This window comes from Aethalodelphis obliquidens, unplaced genomic scaffold (genome assembly GCF_003676395.1).
Source record: "Aethalodelphis obliquidens isolate GAN/ISIS:26980383/991018 unplaced genomic scaffold, ASM367639v1 scaffold14, whole genome shotgun sequence".
Classification (NCBI taxonomy): domain Eukaryota; kingdom Metazoa; phylum Chordata; class Mammalia; order Artiodactyla; family Delphinidae; genus Aethalodelphis; species Aethalodelphis obliquidens.
In genome coordinates, this window is record NW_020837958.1 from 32,843,519 (window position 1) to 32,864,480 (window position 20,962).

Consider the following 20,962-nt stretch of genomic DNA (forward strand, 5'->3'; position numbering starts at 1 on the left):
GAGACGGCAGCATCATAAAACCAGGCCCAGGCGCTGGGATTCTGGACTGTGGCGAAGACCTCAGTCTCAAAACACAATTTTCTGATAAACTAGACCTGCTATTAAAAAAGTTTCCGAGTATTCTGATGTGTCTTCATACAGTGTATTTGTAAAATATAAAAAAAGAATGCTCTTCATAAGGCCACTTGTCCACTGTCCACTTGCAGCTTGAATATAAGAACACAAAAAAAGGAGACAAAATTCATATAGCAAAGCACGTTTAAATGAATCCATTATTTATTTCATCCCGCTTTAGTATTGCTCAAGGAGACAAAGCAATTATTTATGTTGATTTGCTATCAGGAATTTAAAAGAGCAAACAAATATCACAGTATTTAGTGTTTCGTAATGACAAATGAAATGTTTCACTAATTATGTAAAAAGAATTGTATACTTTTGCACAAATTGACCCAGAGAGTACATTTTCTTTCTATCCTTAATGCTCATTATGCTAATACTTCTTTCTTAGAGCAAAATCTCCCCAGAAATAGGTAGTATATCGAAATTGCATGGGTTCTGAGTGACTGCAGCTAGACCATAGAGTAAGAAGTGATGAAAAGCTGGAAGGAATGTTTTGGACATGATGGGAGGCCTCCCTCTGGGTGGTGTAGACAGAGATCACAGTGAATTCCTCAAACTAGGGATGGGCTTTGGGCAATTGGGCCTAAAGTAGTGACAAAGCAGGCATAGACTTCTGGCGGTGGGGATACAGACTGGTGTCCACTGAGCATACTTAGGAAAATTCTATAATGAAGATATAATATCAGTACAAGTTATTAATTATCCTAAGGGCTTGGTCAACTTATGAGTACAAGTGTTAAGTACCCCAAGCTGGAACCTTCGGTCTAAGGGGGTCCCATGCATACTAAGTGTGCAAGTATTTGCCCCACGCTTCTTGTCCTCCTAGTCACCCCCACTTCAGCCCCTTTCCTATCCCTCCAGGCCCCGCAGGCTGGGACAACTAGAGCCCTGTATTCCAAACCTGGGTTCACGTAGAGGGGATCCATGTAACTGCAAGCCTGTGGGTAACCCACGCAAGGAAACCACTCAGCTTGGGTCTAAATAACTTACATTTTTCCTCGCCTGAATTAGCCAGTAATTGCATGTGGGCAGACTTAGCCAGAAATGGTCTAAATGATCAATTAGAGGGCAAAAAGGAGTTCCTTTCTTTAAGCTCAAGGGTCCCTGTTGAAGAGCCCTATTTCCCAAGCCCTGCTCGCATGGGCCCGCGCCCAGCTCTCTGTGGTGCCTGGGTATATTGTACATTTGCCTAACGATAGTGAATTGAGGACTTATTTTGTAGGAAAATATAGGGCACTTCCATTACATGCAATCAAGCAAGAAGGCTGCAAAATGTGCCACTCCATTAATTTTAAACAGAATCTACCCCAAATGTCACCCTGAAACCAGAGTAAGGGGTTATTACAAATCTGAAGGAATTAAGAGTAATTTTCATTTGCGAAGGATTTGAGGGACATGACTCCTGCCACGCACACACTATTAATTGGGTGAAATTTGATTTGCCAATTTCAGTGTGAATCACTGAGCCCTGACCTAGCCTGCCTGGTGGTGAGATCAGGGGGCTCCTGTCTTCTTGGAACACACAGGTGCACACGTAGACACACACACACACACACACAAGGATAGAATGTGCAGAGACTGCAATGCAACGGGCTGGTTATTAACACATATGTTCTTCAAAGAAGAAAAACAAATGGCAGCTACTGGCAAGTCATGTAACCTCTCTGAGCCTCAGTTTCCGTATCTGTAAAAGGGGCTGATAACATCTGCTTCAATGGGAGTCATGAGTATTTGTGAGTTTGAGTAGCTCAGAGCACTTAGTGTGGTGTCCAGCCCATAGGTTACACCCATTAAATGGTAACTATTATCTTTATTTTCATCTTCTGAGGGTGGGTGGGTGGGTGGGCTCTTGTGCCTAAGTTGTTTCCAGATCACACTGAGGGAAATCTGGACCTGGCACCAGGATGGCAACAACCTTCACAAGCCATTGCAGGGTCAGCTTCAGAGCCTGGGAGGTGTGGGTCAGCCCCCTGAGTTACTGATCATTTCCTTCCTAATCTCAGTTTCCACTGTCTCTGGGAATAGAGCAGGCGGACTTGGGAGAGAGCACAGAGCAAGAGACAGGAATAAGCAGGTTAAGGCGGTTCAGGGGACGGTCCAGTCTGCCCCTCACTCCACATTCCGGTACTTGGTGAAGAGGTTGTACAACACTCGCAGTGTGGATTTCAGGTCACAGTTGACGATGTCTGCATAGAAAACAAAAAAACACACATTGCTTCAGTGGTGCCACATGGCCCCAAACTGGCATTGGGTGTCCTCTTCCTTCTGCCACCCACCACGTGCCCAGCATGGTCCTGGGGAGGGTGTCTCCCCTCTCCCATAGGACACCATTCTGTGCTCCTGAAGAGCTAGCTCCCTGTCCTGCTGGGAGAGAAGAGCATCCCCATGAGACAACCAGGGGCAGGTGGGTGTTGAAGGATGGGCAGTGTGTGCAGCAAGAATTCAGAGCAGGGGGCCGCGAGGGGCAGAGGTGCTGGGGCATGGGCGTCTCATCGCTCACTGAAAGAAAGCAGACCCCAGAGCATGTAGTCTTCGCCCTGGAAACAGAATCCCAGGCGAGAGGACCCTGACCCGACTCTGTGCCCTGGGTCTCACCTGTCTCTCGGGGCCCCTCTCCCTCTGCCTTCACCCTGCCCCACAGAGCCAGCCGTGAGGGGTGGCAAGGAGGGGAGGGCCTGCAGCTACACTGGGGGACGAGGTGGTGAGTTAGGAGAACTAAGCTGCCTCTCCCTTAAGACGGGAGGGAGGGCCCCTAAAGGGCAGAGAAGCCCACCCGGCAGGGAGTACTCAATAGATTGTGTCATCTGAAAGATTAAGGACAGAGCAAGGCGGCCAGGTTTGAGGCTGGGAGCTGGATTATATTTTCAGGAGAGTTCCACCGTGGGTCCTGAGCTTTTATACAACCATTTCCTCCCGCCCTCACTTCCCCTGACCCCTCCCTCTCTTCCTTCTCTTTACTGGTCACCTCCTCTGGCTGCCCCTCTAACCCTCTGTGGACTCCTCTGCCTTCTCCTGCCCCCCAAGGCCCCACCCTGCACTTGCCCCTCTGCACTCACACCCCTGTGGGAGTGCCTTCCCTGAGGAACTGGCATAGTGAAAACATAAAGAAAGGAACTCTGCCTACTACTTAGGGATGCAGACTGAGGTAATAGAAGGAAAAGGAGAAGTTTAAAAAAAAAAAAAAGAAGGAAAAAGGCAAAAGCCTGATGACTATATAAGTCAGGAGAGTTGAGGTTGAAGATTGTGTCCAAAAAGAGCAAGCGGAAGGAAGTCTGGGGAGCTGGGATTGCTGTATCCCTTGAGCTGGGTGCTGGTTATATGGTGGCTTGTTGGATAATATTTCACTAAAGTTATTTGAAAAAAACCCTAACTGTGCAGAAGGTCTGATGAAGTAAATGATGTAAGAGAAAATAATAGAAAATAATAAATGCTCTGGGTTTCAAAGGTGGGAGGCTGAGTCACTGGGAGGGAAGGGATTGGGGGACAATGTCAGGGCTCCAGCAGCAGCATGATCAACAGGAACAGGGATCGTCCAGGACCAGCAGAGCGGGAGGCCGGTGGCTCTGGCAGGCTGGGCTGTGGTTCCAGGTCTTAGCCTTGGGACTCTTGCAGTTGTAGCTGCCACAGTCAGGTGTGCCCAGGCCCTAGGCCCCGCAAAGATCAACACCTACTGGGCCATAAGCCAAGGGCCCAGGGCTGGGGAATCTCCTTAGGGCTCCCCAAACCCCTGGGCCCCATCCTGCCTGCCCCCTCCCAGGCCTTAGTCCCGGTTGTAGACCAATCCTACTCCACCCCTGCTGGGTTCAGACTCTGCTTCAAGCTCTCTTGGGATAGACCAGGGGCTCAGGGACCACCCGTGAGGCCTGGAGCTCAGCTTCCTTTCTGCTCCCATGCTGGTTTGTGCACGTACGTGAGCCTCCAGCTTGGACCCTGCCCAGTGGCTGAGCCCTGCTACCTTGCCTTGCTAATGCTGAATCGCCCTGTCAGGTAGGTCCTATGTCCTCTGGGCTGATTCCTGTCCTCCGCTGACTGCTTGGCGATGAGTGTTCCTTAAATTCCACCCAAGTCAAAGATTAGGAAGTTACCCTAAGAAGGAACTGCTAGAAAGGCAGACAGGGACAAAGGTGAGCTCACTAAGGGAGTGAGCGTGAAGGGGAAAGTAGGCTGACATTGGGGCCACTGCAGCAGGCTCCTAACTGGGCTCCTCAAAGCCTCTTGCCCTCTCCAGTCCATTCTACCCACTGCAGCTAGACTATTTGGCTTCTGGGTATGGTTGTGCAGGATGCACACTGCACAACTCCAGGGCACATCTTCATATTTCCAAGGTATCATTACCACAGACTACAATATAACTCTGGCCCCAGGGATTGTGCAGGTCACAACTTGTATGCCCACACAGCTATTTCACATAAGATAAAGTCCAGAATCCTAATCCATGGTTTTACAAGGCAAAAGCTGACTCCGGCCCACCCTTCCAGTCTCACTTCATGCCACGTTCCCCTCATTCACTCTGCACTGGTCACAGGGGCTTCCTTTCACAACGTCCCAATAGGCTGTGCTCCTCCATCATCTTGGCCTCTGCACATGCTGTTGCAACATCTAGATTGTTCTTCCCAAGTAGCTGCCTCCTGATCCTCTTGCAGACCTCAGCTCAAAGCACTGCCTCCTGAGTGAAGCCTTGACACCTGGCCTTGGTGAGGGCATCCTGTCTTATGTTCTCAAAACCCCCACACTCTTCCTTCATAGCACTCACTCCAGTTCTCAAGCAGTGGTTTGTGTGCTTATCTAATGAAATCTGCCTCTGCTCGGAGTGTGACCAACATGACTGCAGAGAGTTGATCTTGTTTTGCTCCAGTGCCTGGCCCAGTACCTGGCATGCACAGACCTCAAAAGATATTAATAAATAAATGCATGAATGATTTCCCAATGTCCTGGAAGCCAAGAAAGAAAATTCCAGAAAGAGGGGATGACCAATAGAGCCACATGCTCCCAAGAGGGTGAAGAGGGTAAGGGCTGGAAAGAGTTCCCAGGGGACATGGTCCTGCTGGTGGCTTGGGAGAGAGCAAGGCCATGTGCAGGTGGTGGCAAGGTGTGAACAGCAGAATGGGCAGATGAGAGGTGGAGGCAATGGGCATGGGTGCAAAGGATGAACTTGGGAGCCTGAGGAAGGAGAGCTATGGATGGAGGCGGGAGGATTTATTGTTCCCCTTTTTTTTTTTTTTTTTTTTGCGCTACGCGGGCCTCTCACTGTTGTAGCCTCTCCTGTTGTGGAGCAAAGGCTCCGGACGCGCAGGCTCAGCGGCCATGGCTCATGTGCCCAGCCGCTCCGCGGCATGTGGGATCTTCCCGGACTGGGGCACGAACCTGTGTCCCCTGCATCGGCAGGCGGACTCTCAACCACTGCGCCACCAGGGAAGCCCTGTTGTTCCCTTTAAAGACAGGGGAGTTCTAAGATTGCTAGAGAAAGAAAATGTCCAATATGGGAGAATGTTTCAAAATGACCATTTAATTTACTCCAATTTATTTCTTTTTCCTTTTATTGCTGATTTACAGTATAGTTGATTTACAGTGTTATATTAGTTTCAGGTATACAACACAGTGATTCAATATTTCTGTAGATTTTACTCCATTTAAAGTTATTATAAAACAATGGCTATATTTTCCTATGCTGTACAGTATATCCTTGCTTATTTATTTTAGGCATAGTAGTTTGTTAATCCCCTACCACTATTTTCCCCCTCCCTCATTCCCTTTCCCCCCTGGTAATCACTAGTTTGTTCTCATATCTGTGAGTCTCTGTTTTGTTATATTAATTTGTTTTATTTTTTAGATTCCACATATAAGTGAAATCATATAGTATTTGTCTTTCTCTGGCTTATTTCACTATGCATAGTATTCTCTAGGTCCATCCACATTGCTGCAAATGGCACTATTTCATTCTTTTTTATGGCTGAGTAGTATTCCATATTATATATATACCACATCTTCTTGATCCATTCATCTGTTGATGAGCACTTGGGTTGCTTCCATGTCTTGGCTATTGTAAATAGTGCTGCTGTGAACATCAGGGTGCATGTATCTTTTTGAATTAGTTTTCATCTTTTCCAGATATATACCCAGCAGTGGAATTGCTGGATCATATGGTAGTTCTATTTTTAGTTTTGGAGGAAGCTCCATACTGTTTCCATAGTGGTTGCAACAGTTTACATTCCCACCAAAAGTGTAGAAGGGTTCTCTTTTATCCACACCCTCTCCAGCATTTATTATTTGCAGACTTTTTGATGGTAGCCATTCTGACAGGTGTGATGTGATATCTCATTATTGTTTTGATTTGCATTTCTCTGATGATTAGCCATGTTGAGCATCTTTTCATGTGCCTGTTGGTCATCTGTACATGTTCTTCAGAAAAATGTCTATTCAGGTTTTCTGCCCTTTTTTTTTAAATGAAAGCTTCTTTATTTATTTATTTTTGGCTGTGTTGGGTCTTTGTTTCTGTGCAAGGGCTTTCTCTAGTTGCGGTGAGCGGGGGCCACTCTTCATCACGGTGCGCGGGCCTCTCACTGTCACGGCCTCTCCCGTTGCAGAGCACAAGCTCCAGATGCACATCTGCCCATTTTTTAATCAGGTTGTTTGACTTTTTGATATTGAGTTGTATAAGCTATTTATATATTTTGGAAACTAACCACTTACTGGTAATATCATTTGCAAATATTTTCTTCCATTCAGTAGGTTGTCTTTTCATTTTGTCAATATTTCTTTTGCTGTGCAAGTTTTTAAGTTTAATTAGGTCCCATTTATTTATTTTTGGTTTTATTTCTTTTGTGTTAGGAGAGAGATCCCCCAAAATATTGCTACAACTTATGTCAAAGAGTGTTCTGCCTATGTTGTCCTCTAGGAGTTTTATGGTTTCAGGTCTTAAATTTAGGTCTTCCGTTCATTTTGAGTTTATTTTTGTATATGATATGAACAAGTGTTCTAATTTTATTCTTTTACATGTAGCTGTCCAGTTTTCCTTGTACCACTTATTGAAGAGACTTTTTTCCCATCATATATTCTTGCCTCCTTTGTTTTAGATTAATTGACCGCAAGTGTGTGGGTTTATTTCTGGGCTCACTATTCTATTCCATTGATCTATGTGTCTGTTTTTGTGCAAGCACCATGCTATTTTGATTACTGTAGCTTTGTAGTTTGGTCTAAAGTCAGGGTGAGTGATTCCTTCAGCTTTGTTCTTTTTTCTTGAGATTGCTTTTGCAATTTGGGGTGTTTTGTGGTTACATATACGTCTTAGGATTATTCTAGTTTTGTGAAAAACGTCATGGGTATTTTGGTAGGGATTGTGTTAAATCTGTAGATTGCTTTGGGTAGTATGGACATTTTAACAATATTAATTCTTCCAATCCATGAACATGGGATATCTTTCCATTTCTCTGTATTGTCTTCAATTTCCTTCATAAGTGTTTTATGTTTTTCAGATTATAGGACTTTCACCTCCTTAGTTAAGTTTATTCCTAGGTATTCTTATATCCTGCAACTTTACTGAAATCACTTATTAGTTCTAATCATTTTTTGGTGGAGACTTTAGAGTTTTCAATACATAGTATCATGTCATCTACAAATAGTGACAGTTTTACTTCTTCCCATGTGGTTGGATGCCTTTTATTTCTATTTCTTTTCCGATTGTTATGGCTAGGACTTCCAAACTATGTTAACCAGAAGTGGTGAGAATGGGCATCCTTGTCGTGTTCCTGGTTCTAGAGAAAAAGCTTTTAACTTTTCATTGTTGAGTATGGTGTTAGCTGTGAGTCTGTCATAAATTGCCTTTATTATATTGAGATATGTTCCTTCTATAACAACTTGATGAGAATTTTTGTCATGAATGGATGTTGAATTTTGTCAAATGCCTTTTCTGTGTCTATTGAGATAATCGTGTGATTTTTATCCTTCTTTTTGTTAATGTGATGTATCATATTGATTTGGGGATATTGAACCATCCTTGCATTCCTGGAATAAATCACACTTGATTTTGGGATTTTTATATTGTTGAATTTGGTTTGGTAATATTTTGTTGAGAATTTTTGTTTATATTTATCTTAGATATTGGCCTGCAATTTTCTTTCTTTTTTTTTTTTTGTAGTGTCTTTGCCTGATTTTGGTATCAAGGTAATGATGGCCTTGTAGAATGAATTTACAAATGTTCTCTCCTCTTCAATTTTTTTAACAGTTGAGAAGGATGATATTAGTTCTTCTTTATATGTTTGGTAGAATTTCCCTGTGAAGCTTTCTGGACTTTTGTTTGCTGGGAGTTTTTTTCTTTTTGTTTGTTTGTTTGTTTGGTTTTCTTAAAATTACAAATTCAATTCACTACTAGTGATCACTCTGTTCAGATTGTTTCTTCCTGATTCAGTCTTGGAAGGTTGTATGTTTCTAGAAATTTGACCATTTCTTCTAGGTTGTCCAAGTTTTTGGCATATAACTGTTCATAGTATTCTCTTATGATTTTTTTGTATCTCTGTGATATTGGTTGTTATTTCTCTTCTTTCATTTCTTATTTTGTTTTTTGGGATCCTCTCTCTCTCTCTTTTTTTTCCCTTGGTGAGCTTGGGTAAAAATCTGTCAATTTTGTTTATCTTTTCAAAAAAACGCCAGCTTTTGGTTTCATTGATATTTGGGTTTTTTTTTTTTTTTGGTCTCTATTTTATTTATTTACTCTCTGATCTTTATTATTTCCTTCCTTCTGCTAACTTTGGGCTTTGTTTGTTCTTCTTTCTCTAATTCCATTAGATGGTCAGTTAGATTGTTTATTAGAGATTTTTTTCTTATTTCTTTAAATAGTCCTGTATTGCTATAAGGTTCCCTCTTAGAACTGCTTTTCCTGCATCCCACAGATTTTGGAAAGTTGTGTTTCCATTTTCGTTTGTCTCGAGGTATTTTCTGCTTTCTTTTTTGATTTTTTCATTGACCCACCACTTTTTTAAAGTAGAACACTGTTTAGTCTCCATGTGTTTGTGCTTTTCCCATTTTTCTTCCTGTAGCGGATTTCTAGTTTCATACCATTGTGTAGGAAAATGCTTGATATAATTTCTATCCTCTTAAATTTGTTGAGACTTGTTTTGTGGTCTAGCATGTGCTCTATCCTGGAGAACATTCCATGTGCACTTGAAAAAAACGTGTATTCTGCTGTTTCTGGGTGGAATGTAGATATCTATTAGGTCCAACTAATGTAATATGTCATTTAAGATCACTGTTTCCTTACTAATTTTCTTCTGGTGATCTGTTCATTGATGTAAGTGGGTATTAAAGTCCCCAACTGGGACTTCTCTGGTGGCACAGTGGCTAAGAATCTGCCTGCCAATGCAGGGGACACAGGTTTGAGCCCTGGTCTGGGAAGATCCCACATGCTGTGCCACAACTACTGAAGCCTGTGTGCCTGGAGCCCGTGCTCCACAACAAGAGAAGCCACTGCAATGAGAAGCCCACACACTGCAACGTAGAGTAGCCACCACTTGCTGCAACTAGAGAAAGCCCGTGTGCAGCAACAAAGACCCAACACAGCCAAAAAATAAATTTAAAAAAGTCCCCTACTATTACTGTATTACTGTCAATTTCTCCTGTTATGTCAATGTTTGCTTTATATATTTAAGTGCATATATGTTAACAAGTATTACATCCTCTTCTTGTATTGATCCCTTTATCATTATTATTATTATTATTATTATTTTGCGGTACGTGGGCCTCTCACTGTTGTGGCCTCTCCTGTTGCAGAGCACAGGCTCCGGACGTGCAGGCTCAGTGGCCATGGCTCATGGGCCTAGCCGCTCCGCAGCACGTGGGATCTTCCCAGACTCGGGCACAAACTCATGTCCCCTGCATCGGCAGGCAGACTCTCAACCATTGCGCCGCCAGGGAAGCCCCCCTTTATCATTATTTCATGCCCTTCTCTTTTGCTATAGACTTTGTTTTAAAGTCTATTTTGTCTTATATGAGTATTGTTACTCCTGCTTTGGTCTTTCCATTTGCATGATATATTCTTCCTTCCCCTCACTTTCAGTCTGTGTGTATCTTCAGTTCTGAAGTGAGTCTCTTGTACGCAGCATTTAGATGGGCATTTTTTTCTTTATCCAATCAGCCACGCTGTGTCTTCTTTTCTTTTAGAATATATCTATCTATTTATTTATTTATATTGAAGTATAGTTGATTTACAATGTGTTAATTTCTGCTGTACAGAAAAGTGATTCAGATATACACACACACACACACACACACACACACACACACATACATATATATATATTCTTTTCCATTATGGTTTATCATAGGATACTGAATATACAGTAGGACCTTGTTGTTTATCCATTGCATATATAATAGCTTATCTCTGCTAACCCAAACCTCCCATTCCATCCCTCCCCCAACTCCCTCCCCCTTGGCAAGCACAAGACTGTTCTCTATGTCTGTGAGTCCGTTTATGTTTTGTAGATAGGTTCATTTGTGTCATATTTTAGATTCCACGTATAAGTGATATCATATGGTATTTGTCTTTCTCTTTCTGACTTACTTCACTTAGTATGATAATCTCAAGTTGTATCCATGTTGCTGCAAATGGCATTATTTTGTTCTTTTTTTATGGCTGAATAGTATTCCATTGTACATATGTACAAAACAAAAATAAACAAATGGGACCTAATCAAACTTACAAGCTTTTACACAGCAAAGGAAACTATAAAAAAAAGAATCTTGTTAATCTTGTAGCCTGCTACATTGCTGAATTCATTTATCAGCTCTAGTAGTTTTTTTGTGGAGTCTTTAGGGTTTTCTCTATACAGAATCATGACATCTGCATATAATGACAATTTTACCTCTTCCCTTCCAATTTGGATACCTTTTATTTCTTTTTCTCATCTGATTGCTGTGGCTGGCTAGGACTTTGCTGGTTTTGGTATCAAGATGATTGTGGCTTCATAGAATGTCTTTAGGAGTGTTCCCTCCTCTTCAAGTTTTTGGAAGAGTTTGAGAAGGATCGGTAAAAGTTCTTGTTTGTATGTTTGGTAGAATTCACCTGTGAAGCCATCTGGTCCTGGACTTTTGTTTGTAGGGAGTTTTAAAATTACAGATTCTACTTCATCTCTAGTGATCGGTCTGTTCAAATTATCTGTTTCTTCTTGATTCAATTTTGGTGGGCTGTATGTTTCTAGAAACTTGTCCATTTCTTCTAGATTGTTGAATTTGTTGGCATATAATTGTTCATAGTATTCTCTTATGGTTTTCTGTATTTCTGTGGTATGGGTTGTTGTGTCTCCTTTTTCATTTCTTATTTTGTTTATTTTGGTTCTCTCTCTTTTCTTCTTGGTGAGCCTGGCTAGAGGTGTGTCAATCTTGTTTACCCTTTCAAAGAACCAGCTCTTGGTTTTATTGATTTTTTTTCCTATTGTTTTTTAAAATTTAATTTTTATTGAAGTATAGTTGATTTGCAATGTTGTGTTAGTTTCTGCTGTACAGCAAAGTGAATCAGTTATACATATACATATATCCACTCTTTTTAAAATTCTTTTCCCATGTAGGTCATTACAGAGTATTGAGAAGAATTCCCCATGCTATACAGTAGGTCTTTTAGTAATCTACTTTATATATAGTAGTGTGTGTATGTCAATTCCAATCTCCCAGTTTATCCCTCCCCTCCTTTTCCCCCCTGGTAACCATAACTTTGTTTTCTACATCTGTGACTCTATTTCTGTGTTGTAAATAGGTTCATTTGTAACATTTTTTAAGATTCCACATATAAGCGATATATGATATTTGTTTTTCTCTGTCTGACTTACTTCACTCAGTATGACAATCTCTAGGTCCATCCATGTTGCTGCAAATGACATTCTTTCATTCTTTTTTATGGCTGAGTAATATTCCATTGTGATATATATATATATATATATATATATATATATATATATATATAAAAATAAATACATACATACACACACACCACATCTTCTTTATCCATTCCTCTGTTGATGGACATTTAGTTTGCTTCCATGTCCTGGCTATTGTAAATTGTGCTGCAATGAACATAGGGGTGCATGTATCTTTTTGAATTATGGTTTTATCTGGGTAGATGTCCAGGAGTGGGATTGCAGGATCATATGGTAGTTCTATTTTTAGTTTTTTAAGGAACCTCCATACTGTTCTCCATAATAGTTGTACCAATTACATTCCCACCAACAGTGTAGGAGGGTTCCCTTTTCTCCACATCCTCTCTAGCATTTACTATTTGTAGATTTTTTTGATGATGGTCATTCTGACCACTGTGAGGTGATACCTCATTGTAGTTTTGATTGGCATTTCTCTAATAATTAGTGATGTTGAGCATCTTTTCATGTGCTTTTTGGACATCTGTATGTCTTCTTTGGAGAAACGTCTATTTAGATCTTCATGTTTTGATTGGGTTTTTTGGTTTTATTGGATATTGAGCTGCTTGAGCTGTTTGTATATTTTGGAGATTAATCCCTTGTCAGTTGCTTCCTTTGCAAATATTTTCTCCCATTCTGTCGGTTGTCTTTTCGTGTTTATGGTTTCCTTTGCTGTGCAAAACCTTTTAAGTTTAATTAGGTCCCATTTGTTTATCTTTGTTTTAATTTTCATTACTCTACGAGGTGGATCAAAAAAAATCCTGCTGCGATTTATGTCAGAGAATGTCTATTGTTTTTTAAATCTCTATTTTATTTATTTCCTCTCTGATCTTTATTATTTCCTTCTGCTGACTTTAGGTTTTGTTTGTTCTTTTTCTAATTCTTTTAAGTGTGGGTTAGGTTGTTTACTTGATTTTTCTTGTTTTCTGAGAAAGGTGTGTGTCGCTATGAACTTTCCTCTGAGAACTGCTCTTGCTGCACCCCAAAGATTTTGTATGGTGTGTTTTCACTGTCATTTGTCTCAAGGTATTTTTAAATTTCCTTTTTGATTTCATCGTTGATCCAGTTGTTTTTTAGTAGTACGTTGTTTAATCTCCATGTAATCATTTTTTTCTCGTTTCTTTTTCTGTGGTTGATTTCTAGTTTCATGCTGGTGTAGTCAGAAAAGATGTTTGAGATAATTTCTATACTCTTAAATTTGTTGAGGCTTGATTTGTACCCTAGTGTGTGGTCAATTCTAGAGAATATTCCATGTGCACTTGAAAAGAATGTGTATTCTGATTTTTTGGATGTAATGTCCTGAAAATATCAATTATGTATAACTGTTCTACTGTATCATTTAAGATCTCTGTTACCTTATTAATCTTCTGTCTAGAAGAGCTGTCCATTGATATAAGTGGGGTGTTAAAGTCTCCTACTATTATTATATTACTGTCATTTTCTCTCTTTATGTCTGTTAGTATTTGTTTTATGTATTTGGGTGCTCCTATATTAGGTGCATGTATGTTGACAAGTGTACAATCCTCTTCCTGTGTTGATCCTTTTATCATTATACAGTGTCCTTTATCTTTCTTTATGGCCTATGTTTTAAAGTCTATTTTGTCTATTTTGCATGTATGTTGACAAGTGTACAATCCTCTTCCTGTGTTGATTCTTTTATCATTATACAGTGTCCTTTATCTTTCTTTATGGCCTATGTTTTAAAGTCTATTTTGTCTGATATGAGAATTGTAACCTCTGTTTTTTCATTCCCGTTTGCTTGAAATATCTTTTTCCATCCCCTCACTTTCAATCTATGTATATCCTTTGCCCTAAAGTGGGTCTCTTGTAGGCAGCATATTGTAGGCTCTTTTTTAAAAAATCCACTCTGCTGCTCTGTGTGTTTTGATTGGAGCATTGTGTCTATTGACATTTAAGGTAATTATTGATAGATATCTATTTATTGCCATTTTAACACTTTTCCCCATTGATTTAATATTTCCTCTTTGTCCCTTTCTTTTTGTGGTTTGATGATTTTCTTTTGTATTATACTTATGTTCTCATTTTTTGTTTTTTTTTTTTGTGTGAATCTATTGTATGTTTTTGATTTGTGGTTAGCCTGTTTTTCAAGTACGTTAACCCCATCATGTATCTACTCACCTTAGACTGGTGGTCATATAGGCTCAAACACATTCTAGGAAAAGAAAAAAAAAAAAGCTACATGTTCTTCCTCCCCCACATTTCATGATTTTGATGTCCTGTTTTTCATCTTCATGTTCATCCTTTTGCTGTTCATTGTGGTTATCATCACTTTCACAGAAATTTAAAAAAAAATCTGTGTACTCGCTTATTTAGGTGATTTGTTTTCCAATTGTGATTTTCTCTTTCCTATATATTCTTACTTCTTTTCTATTTATAGGAGACCTTTCAATATTTCCTTTAGGATAGGTTTAGTATTGCTGTATTCTTTTAGTTTTTGCTTTTCTGAGAAATTCTTTATCTCTCCTTCTATTCTAAATGATAATTTTGCTGAGTAGAGTATCCTAGGTTGCAGATTTTTCCCTTTCTGGACTTTGAATATATTTTTTCCACTCCCTTCTAGCCTGCAACGTTTCTGTAGAGACGTCAGCTGATAGCCTTATGTTCACTTGTAATGAACTCTGTGTTTTTCTTGCTGCCTTTAGAACCCTCTCTTTAACTTTTGCCATTTTTTTTATAATATGTTTCAGTGTAGGTCTGTTTGGGTTTACCTTGTTTGGGACCTTCTGTGCTTCCTGTACCTGGATATGTTTCCTTCTTTAGGTTTGGGAAGTTTTCAGCCATAATATCCTCAAATACACTTTCAATCCCCTTTTCTCTTTCTTCCCCTTCTACAATCCCTATTATGCATAGATTGGCATACTTTATATTATCCCATAGGTCTCTTATATTGCTTTCATTTTTTTAAAATTGGTCTTTGTCTGCTGTCCTGTGTGATTTTCATTATTCTATCTTCCAGGTCACTTATTTGTTCTTCTGCATTATTTATTCTGCTATTCATTGCCTTTAGTCCAGTTTTTGTCTTGGCAAATGAGTTTTCTAATTTTCCTTGGTTCCTCTTTACAGTTTCTAGTTCCTTTCTGCAGTACTTTGCATTTCTGTTGATAGCCTTTCCTAATTCCTTCAGTATTTTCTTTATCTCCTTTTCGAAATTGGTGTCTATTAGGCTGAAGGGATCTGTTTCATTGTTCTTTCAGGGGAATTCTCTTGGTCTTTTAACTGGGAGTGGTTCCTCTGCTTCTTCATTTTACTTATACTTCTCTTATTCTGTGAGTTTAGGAGAAACAATTATCTATTGAGGTCTTGGAGGGCTGTTTATATGTGGAAGTGCCCCTGTGTAGCTTGTGTGGGTTTAGTATTTTTGGTGCAAGGGCTGTTTTTAGTATGGATGCTTGTCACCTCTTTCCTCAGTATGTGCTGGCTGTTATCCCCTTAATAGGGAGTGTGTAGATGCAGCAGCTGGTGCCCAGTCATGGGGTTCTCAGCAGCGGTGGTGGCTCATGCATATCCCCAGAGCATGTGATGGGAATGGAAGCAGTTCACAACCGCTCCTGAAATGGGGCACTGGCAGTGGCAGCTTGTGACTGCTCCTGGAGCTCCTGTAGGCAGTGTCCTGCCAGCTGAGAGCACATGCAGGGAAAAAGAGTGTAATGGTGGGTCCTGCCCCTTCCCTTGCATGCCACCGCACAATGGCTCCTTGCCTCTAAGGTGGCCCAGGCTTCCTCTGCATACACCCTCAGGTGTGGTTGCCCCTTCAGGCTGTTTCCATGCAGCCCATCCCAATCCTCTCCCCAGGTCTGATCTCCAAAGCCCAAGCTTCTGCACCCAGCCCATGCTTTCCCTGGCAGATGCACTGGGGAGAGGAGAGCAGTGGCACTGACCATCTGTGCAGGTCTCTCTGCATTCTTTCTGCTGCAAGCTGGTTCTTGCGTTCTCTTCCAAGGCTCTGAAGCTCTGTCCTGGCTGATGTCCCTACTTGGTGACGGGACTTCCCAGGGTGCAGGAAGCTTTCCTCTTTCAGAGCTCCCTCCCAGGGGTGCAGGTCCCATTCAGATTCCTTTCTCACTTTCTTTTTTCTCTTTATTTTTTCTTTTGTTCTACCCGGTTACATGGAGATTTTCTTGCCCTTTCAGAGGTCAGAGGTCTTCTGCCAGCATTTGGTAGATATTCTGTGAGAATCATTCCACATGTAGATGTACTTTTGATGTATTTGTGGCAAGAGGTGAGCTTCACATCCTGCTTCTCCACCATCTTGATTGCTTTGATTGCTCCTTTCTGCTCTGTCTTTTCTTTCTTTTTTTCTTTTTCTTTCTCTTTCTTTTTCTTTCTCTCTCTCTCTCTCTCTCCCTCCCTCCCTCCCTCCCTCCCTCCCTCCTTCCTTCCTTCCTTTACGGCTGTATTGGGTCTTCGTTGCTGCGTGTGGGCTTTTCTAGCTGTGGCGAGTGGGGTCTACCCTTCGTTGGGGTGCGCAGGCTTCTCACTGCAGTGGCTTCTCTTGTTTTGGAGTACAGGCTCTAGGCGTGTGGGCTTCAGTAGTTGTAGCACATGGGCTGAGTAGTTGTGGCTTGCGGGCTCTAGAGCACAGGCTCAGTAGTTGTGGTGCATGGGCTTTGTTGCTCCATGGCATATGGGATCTTCCTGGACCAGGGCTCGAACCCATGTCCCCTGCATTGGCAGGCGGATTCTTAACCACTGCACCACCAGGGAAGCCCTGCCCTATGTCTTGATTGGAGCATTTAGTCTATTGACATTTAAAGTGATTACTGATAGGTATGTACTTACTGCCATTTTGTTACTTGTTTTCTGGCTGTTTCTGTAGTTCTTCTCTGTTCTTCTTTTAGTTTCTTCCCTTTTGGTTTGATGATTTTCTTTAGTGGTATGCTTGTGTTCCTTTCTCTCTATCTTTTGTGTATCTATTGTAGGTTTTTGATTTGTTACTATGGGGTTCATATATGTTGACCTATAACTATGTGTAACTGACAGTCAAAGTTCAAACACATTCTAAAAGATCTACATTTTTTTACTCCCCTCCCCAACATTTTGTGTTTTTGATGTCCTCTTTTACATCTTCATGTGTATTCCTTCACTGTTTGTTGCAGTTAAAATTGATTTTACAATGTTTTTTGTCTTTTAATCTTCATGTTAGCTTATTTAATTGGTTGATCCTCATCCTCTACTACATATTTGCTTTACTAGTGGGATTTTTCCTTTCCTATAGATACTTCTTGTATTAGCCTTCTATTTTCCACTTAGAGAAGACTCTTTAACATTTCTTTTAGGGTCATATTAGTATTGATGAACTCTTTAGTTTTGCTTGCCTGAGAAGTTCTGTATCTCTCCATCAATTCTAAATGATAATTTTGCTGGGTAGAGTATCCTGGGTTGCAGGTTTTTCCCTTTCAGCATTTTAAATATAGCATACCACTCCCTTTTGGCCTGCAAAGTTTCTGCAGAAAAATCAGCTGATAGCCTTATGGGTGTTCCCTGATATATATTACTCTGTTTTCTTTCTTGCTGTCTTTGGAATTCTCTCTTTAACTTTTGCCATTTTAATTATAATATGTCTTGGTGTGGGTCTGTTTGGGTTCATCTTGTTTGGGACCCTCTGTGCTTCCTGTACCTGGATATCTGTTTTCTTCTTCAGGTTCAGGAATTTTTCAGCCGTAATTTCATCAAATACATTTTGGACACTTTTCTCCCTCTTCTCCATCTGGGACCCCCCCCCCCCATAATCTGATTTTTTTTTCATGCTTGATGTCCCAGAGGTCCCTTAAAGTGTTCTTATTTTTTAAAATTTCTTTTTATTCTTGCTGTTATGACTGGGTGATTTCCATTATTCTATCTTGCAGATCACTTACACGTTCTTCTGTATTACCTAGTCTGCTGTTAATTCCTTCTAGCATGTTTTTCATTTCATTTATTGTATTCTTCAGTTCTGACTGGTACTTTTTTATATTTTCTAGTTCTTTATTAAAATTCTCACTGGATTAATCTATTTTTTTCAGTAATCCAGTTAGTATTCTTATTACTAATGCTTTGAACTCTTTATCTGATAAATTATTATTTTCATTTCATTGGTTGTTTTTCAGGGGTTTTCTCTTGTTCTTTCAATTGAAACAAATTCCTCTGTCTTCTCCTTTTGCCTAACTTTCTCTGTCTCTATGAGATTAGGTGAAACAGTTAGCTACTCTGGTCTTGAATGGGTGTCCTTGTATGGGCGTGAGCCTATACAGTCTGCATGTGCCCAGCAGCTTTGGTGGGAGAGCTGGATCTGACATGAGCATGAGTCACATCTTCCCCCATGGTGTTCTGGCAGGTATCACATTGGTAGGAGGTGGGGCTGGAGATGAAGGGGCTAGATCCAGAGCTAGGTGTGAGCTGGGCCTTCTGCTCTGCTCAGTGGCTGATATCACCTTATTTGGAGCAAGGTTGGGTCCCAAGTTGCTGAAGCAGAAGCCCTGAGGGTAGGGTCTGAACTGGCTCTGTTCCCCCTGTGTGTGCGCTCTCCCCGTCCCATCACTGGCACCCTCATCTCAGAGCAGAGCAGTGCTGGATTGGGCACTCAGTGTGGGTCTGTGTGTGGGCCATGGCAGTCCCAGCCCTAGCTAGGGTCTCAGACTGCTTCTAATGCGCTGCCTCCATAAGCACCAGTAATGGGTTCTCCTGCCCCTTTCAGATGCTGTTCTATGTCTGAGCCAGCTCCATCCCTCACAACTGAGCACTCCCCTTGGCCGCAGCAGCCCTTGCCTTAGTGTGGAGCAGCATCATGGAGCAGGTGGGGCTGGAGTGTGTACTCCGCTCAGGCTGGGGCAGTTGTGGGAAACCGGTCAGAGTCCCAAGCAGTTTCAATCTGCTTCCTCCGCTTGTTTTGGGAGCTAGCAAGTGTGTGTGTGCTCTTCATGAGGAGTCTAGGTTTCTTACAGCCCTCCTATTAGTCCCACTGATTGTCAAGCCTAAGGGAACTCGTCCACCTGGTGTTAGACCTCAGGGCTGGCGTGCCCAATATGTGGCTCAAACTGCTCCCTCCCCAGGGAGATCTCTGTCCATGTAATCCCCCTCCTCTTCTGAGTCCCCTCCCAGGGGCACAGGTCCCTGATGACTTCTCTTCCCTTCCTACCCTATTCTGTGTGGATCTTTCTTACAGTGCTGGTTGTACAAGAGTCTTTCTGCCAATCTCCAGTTAATTTTCAGTGAAAATTACTCCACGTGTAGATGTATTTTTGGCGTTCATGGGGGGAGGTGAGCTCTGAATCCTTCTACTCTGCCATCTTGATATGTCTCCTCTGTTTTAATTTTAACACCCACTGAAGTTTGAAGTCCATCTTCACTACAATGGGTTAAAGGCGTAAAGTCATTTAATGTCTTGGTATCAGTTTTCTCACTGGTAAAACTGGGTTTTATGAAAAACACCTGGAACATATGAAGGGCTCCCTAAATGGTAGTTTCCTTCCCACTTTCCCATCTTTGCCTAGTAGCAGAGCTGTTATGTATAGCTGTTAAGTCTAGGCACTGCACAACTCCAGGGGGGTACCATTCACAAAGATTAAGCCCTGCTCCTTGGCAAATCTGAGTTGCTTCTTCCTACAGGTGATCACCATGAGGTGGGCCTGGTGAAGTGGGGGTGGGGGGAACTACAGTCAGAGACACTGCTTACTGTCTGTTCTTTTCAAGAAAACCAACAGCCACACAGGTAGTTCCGGGTAGGCCAGTGGGTAGGCCATCTCAGCTAGGAGAAGAGCTTTGGCTTCCTGGGAATGATCTGTGACTCCCTGCAATATAGAGCCTCTTTAAAACCCTGGGCTAATAAATTACGTGATTAGCAAGTTAGCACTGCTCTGATCATTTCTCTATGCTGGCCCAGAGTCCCTATCTGGGAGCAGGCAGTCAGGATGGTAGGGCACCTGGATAGACAGCCAGAGCAGAGGCTGTCTGGTTGGCTGGGGCCAAGGAAGAGACAAATCAGACCCAAGACCACTCTGAGGAGAAAATGGCCTCTGGTCAAGGGGAAAGGGCTCTAGGTTTGCTCCTCTCACTCAGTGGCATTAGTGACAATTCCCATCCATCAGAGAACCATCCGAAATGAGTTTGTGGTTCTTTAAAAGATGCAGAAGTCTAGGAGGGAGAGGAACTCTGCTAATGCAGAAACCCAGGCTTTACACAAGGGGACATGGCCCTGTGTGGCTATGCCCTCCATGGACCCCTTTGGGCTACCCCAGCCTGTCTCATCCCAGCCTGAGGCCCCTCCCTTCTCTGAAGTCTCTCCACCCCCATCTTTGAGTTCCCTGACTAAGGTGGGAAGAAACCTGGTGGCTCAGTGCCACCAGCTGGTGGGGGCTGGAATAAGTTGGGTGGCCACAGGCTGCCTACTCAGGGTAAGCCCAGCCCCCAAGATGTCCATCATGTTCCAGTCTCCATCCCACCTCCAATGGATGTAGCTCATCCTCAGTCTCTGTCTCGCTCTCCTGTTTACTCCCTATTCCCCACTGAGACAGAATCCATCCTTTGGTATTGGTCATTTTCGTGGTGGCCTGCTACCCTATCTGGTGATCTTGCCATTTCTTTACATATTAAAATTTTTTCATATGACAAGCATCCAGAAAAGTACATTCAACATATATATGTTCAGTTTTAAATACTTTTAAGGGAATCCTCACGTAACCACCACCCATGTCTCAGGTACAAACATTGTCAGTACCCTAGAAGCACCACCTTCCTCTCTGCATTCAGGTCACAACCCTCTCTCACCCTTCAAAGATAACCAAAATCCTCACTTTTATCGTGATCACCTCCTTGCTCTTCTTCATAGCTCCACCAGCAACATATGCACCTTTAAACAGCAGACTGTAGTTTTATCTATTTTTACAGTTTATATAAATACTCATACTATGCATATTATTTTGTGATTTTTTTTCCCTCAAAATTGT

General features: G+C 41.8%; 1 protein-coding gene across 1 annotated transcript in view; it reads right to left on the reverse strand.

The window, feature by feature from the left end:
- Positions 1–253: 253 nt before the first annotated feature.
- PARVA (parvin alpha) overlaps positions 254–20,962 on the reverse strand; it is a 181,791-nt gene continuing 161,082 nt past the window's right edge. Inside the window, exon 14 of the mRNA XM_027115356.1 lies at positions 254–2,306. Coding sequence (XP_026971157.1) covers positions 2,230–2,306 — 77 coding nt within the window. The 3' untranslated portion in view covers positions 254–2,229. The remainder of the gene's footprint in view (positions 2,307–20,962) is intronic.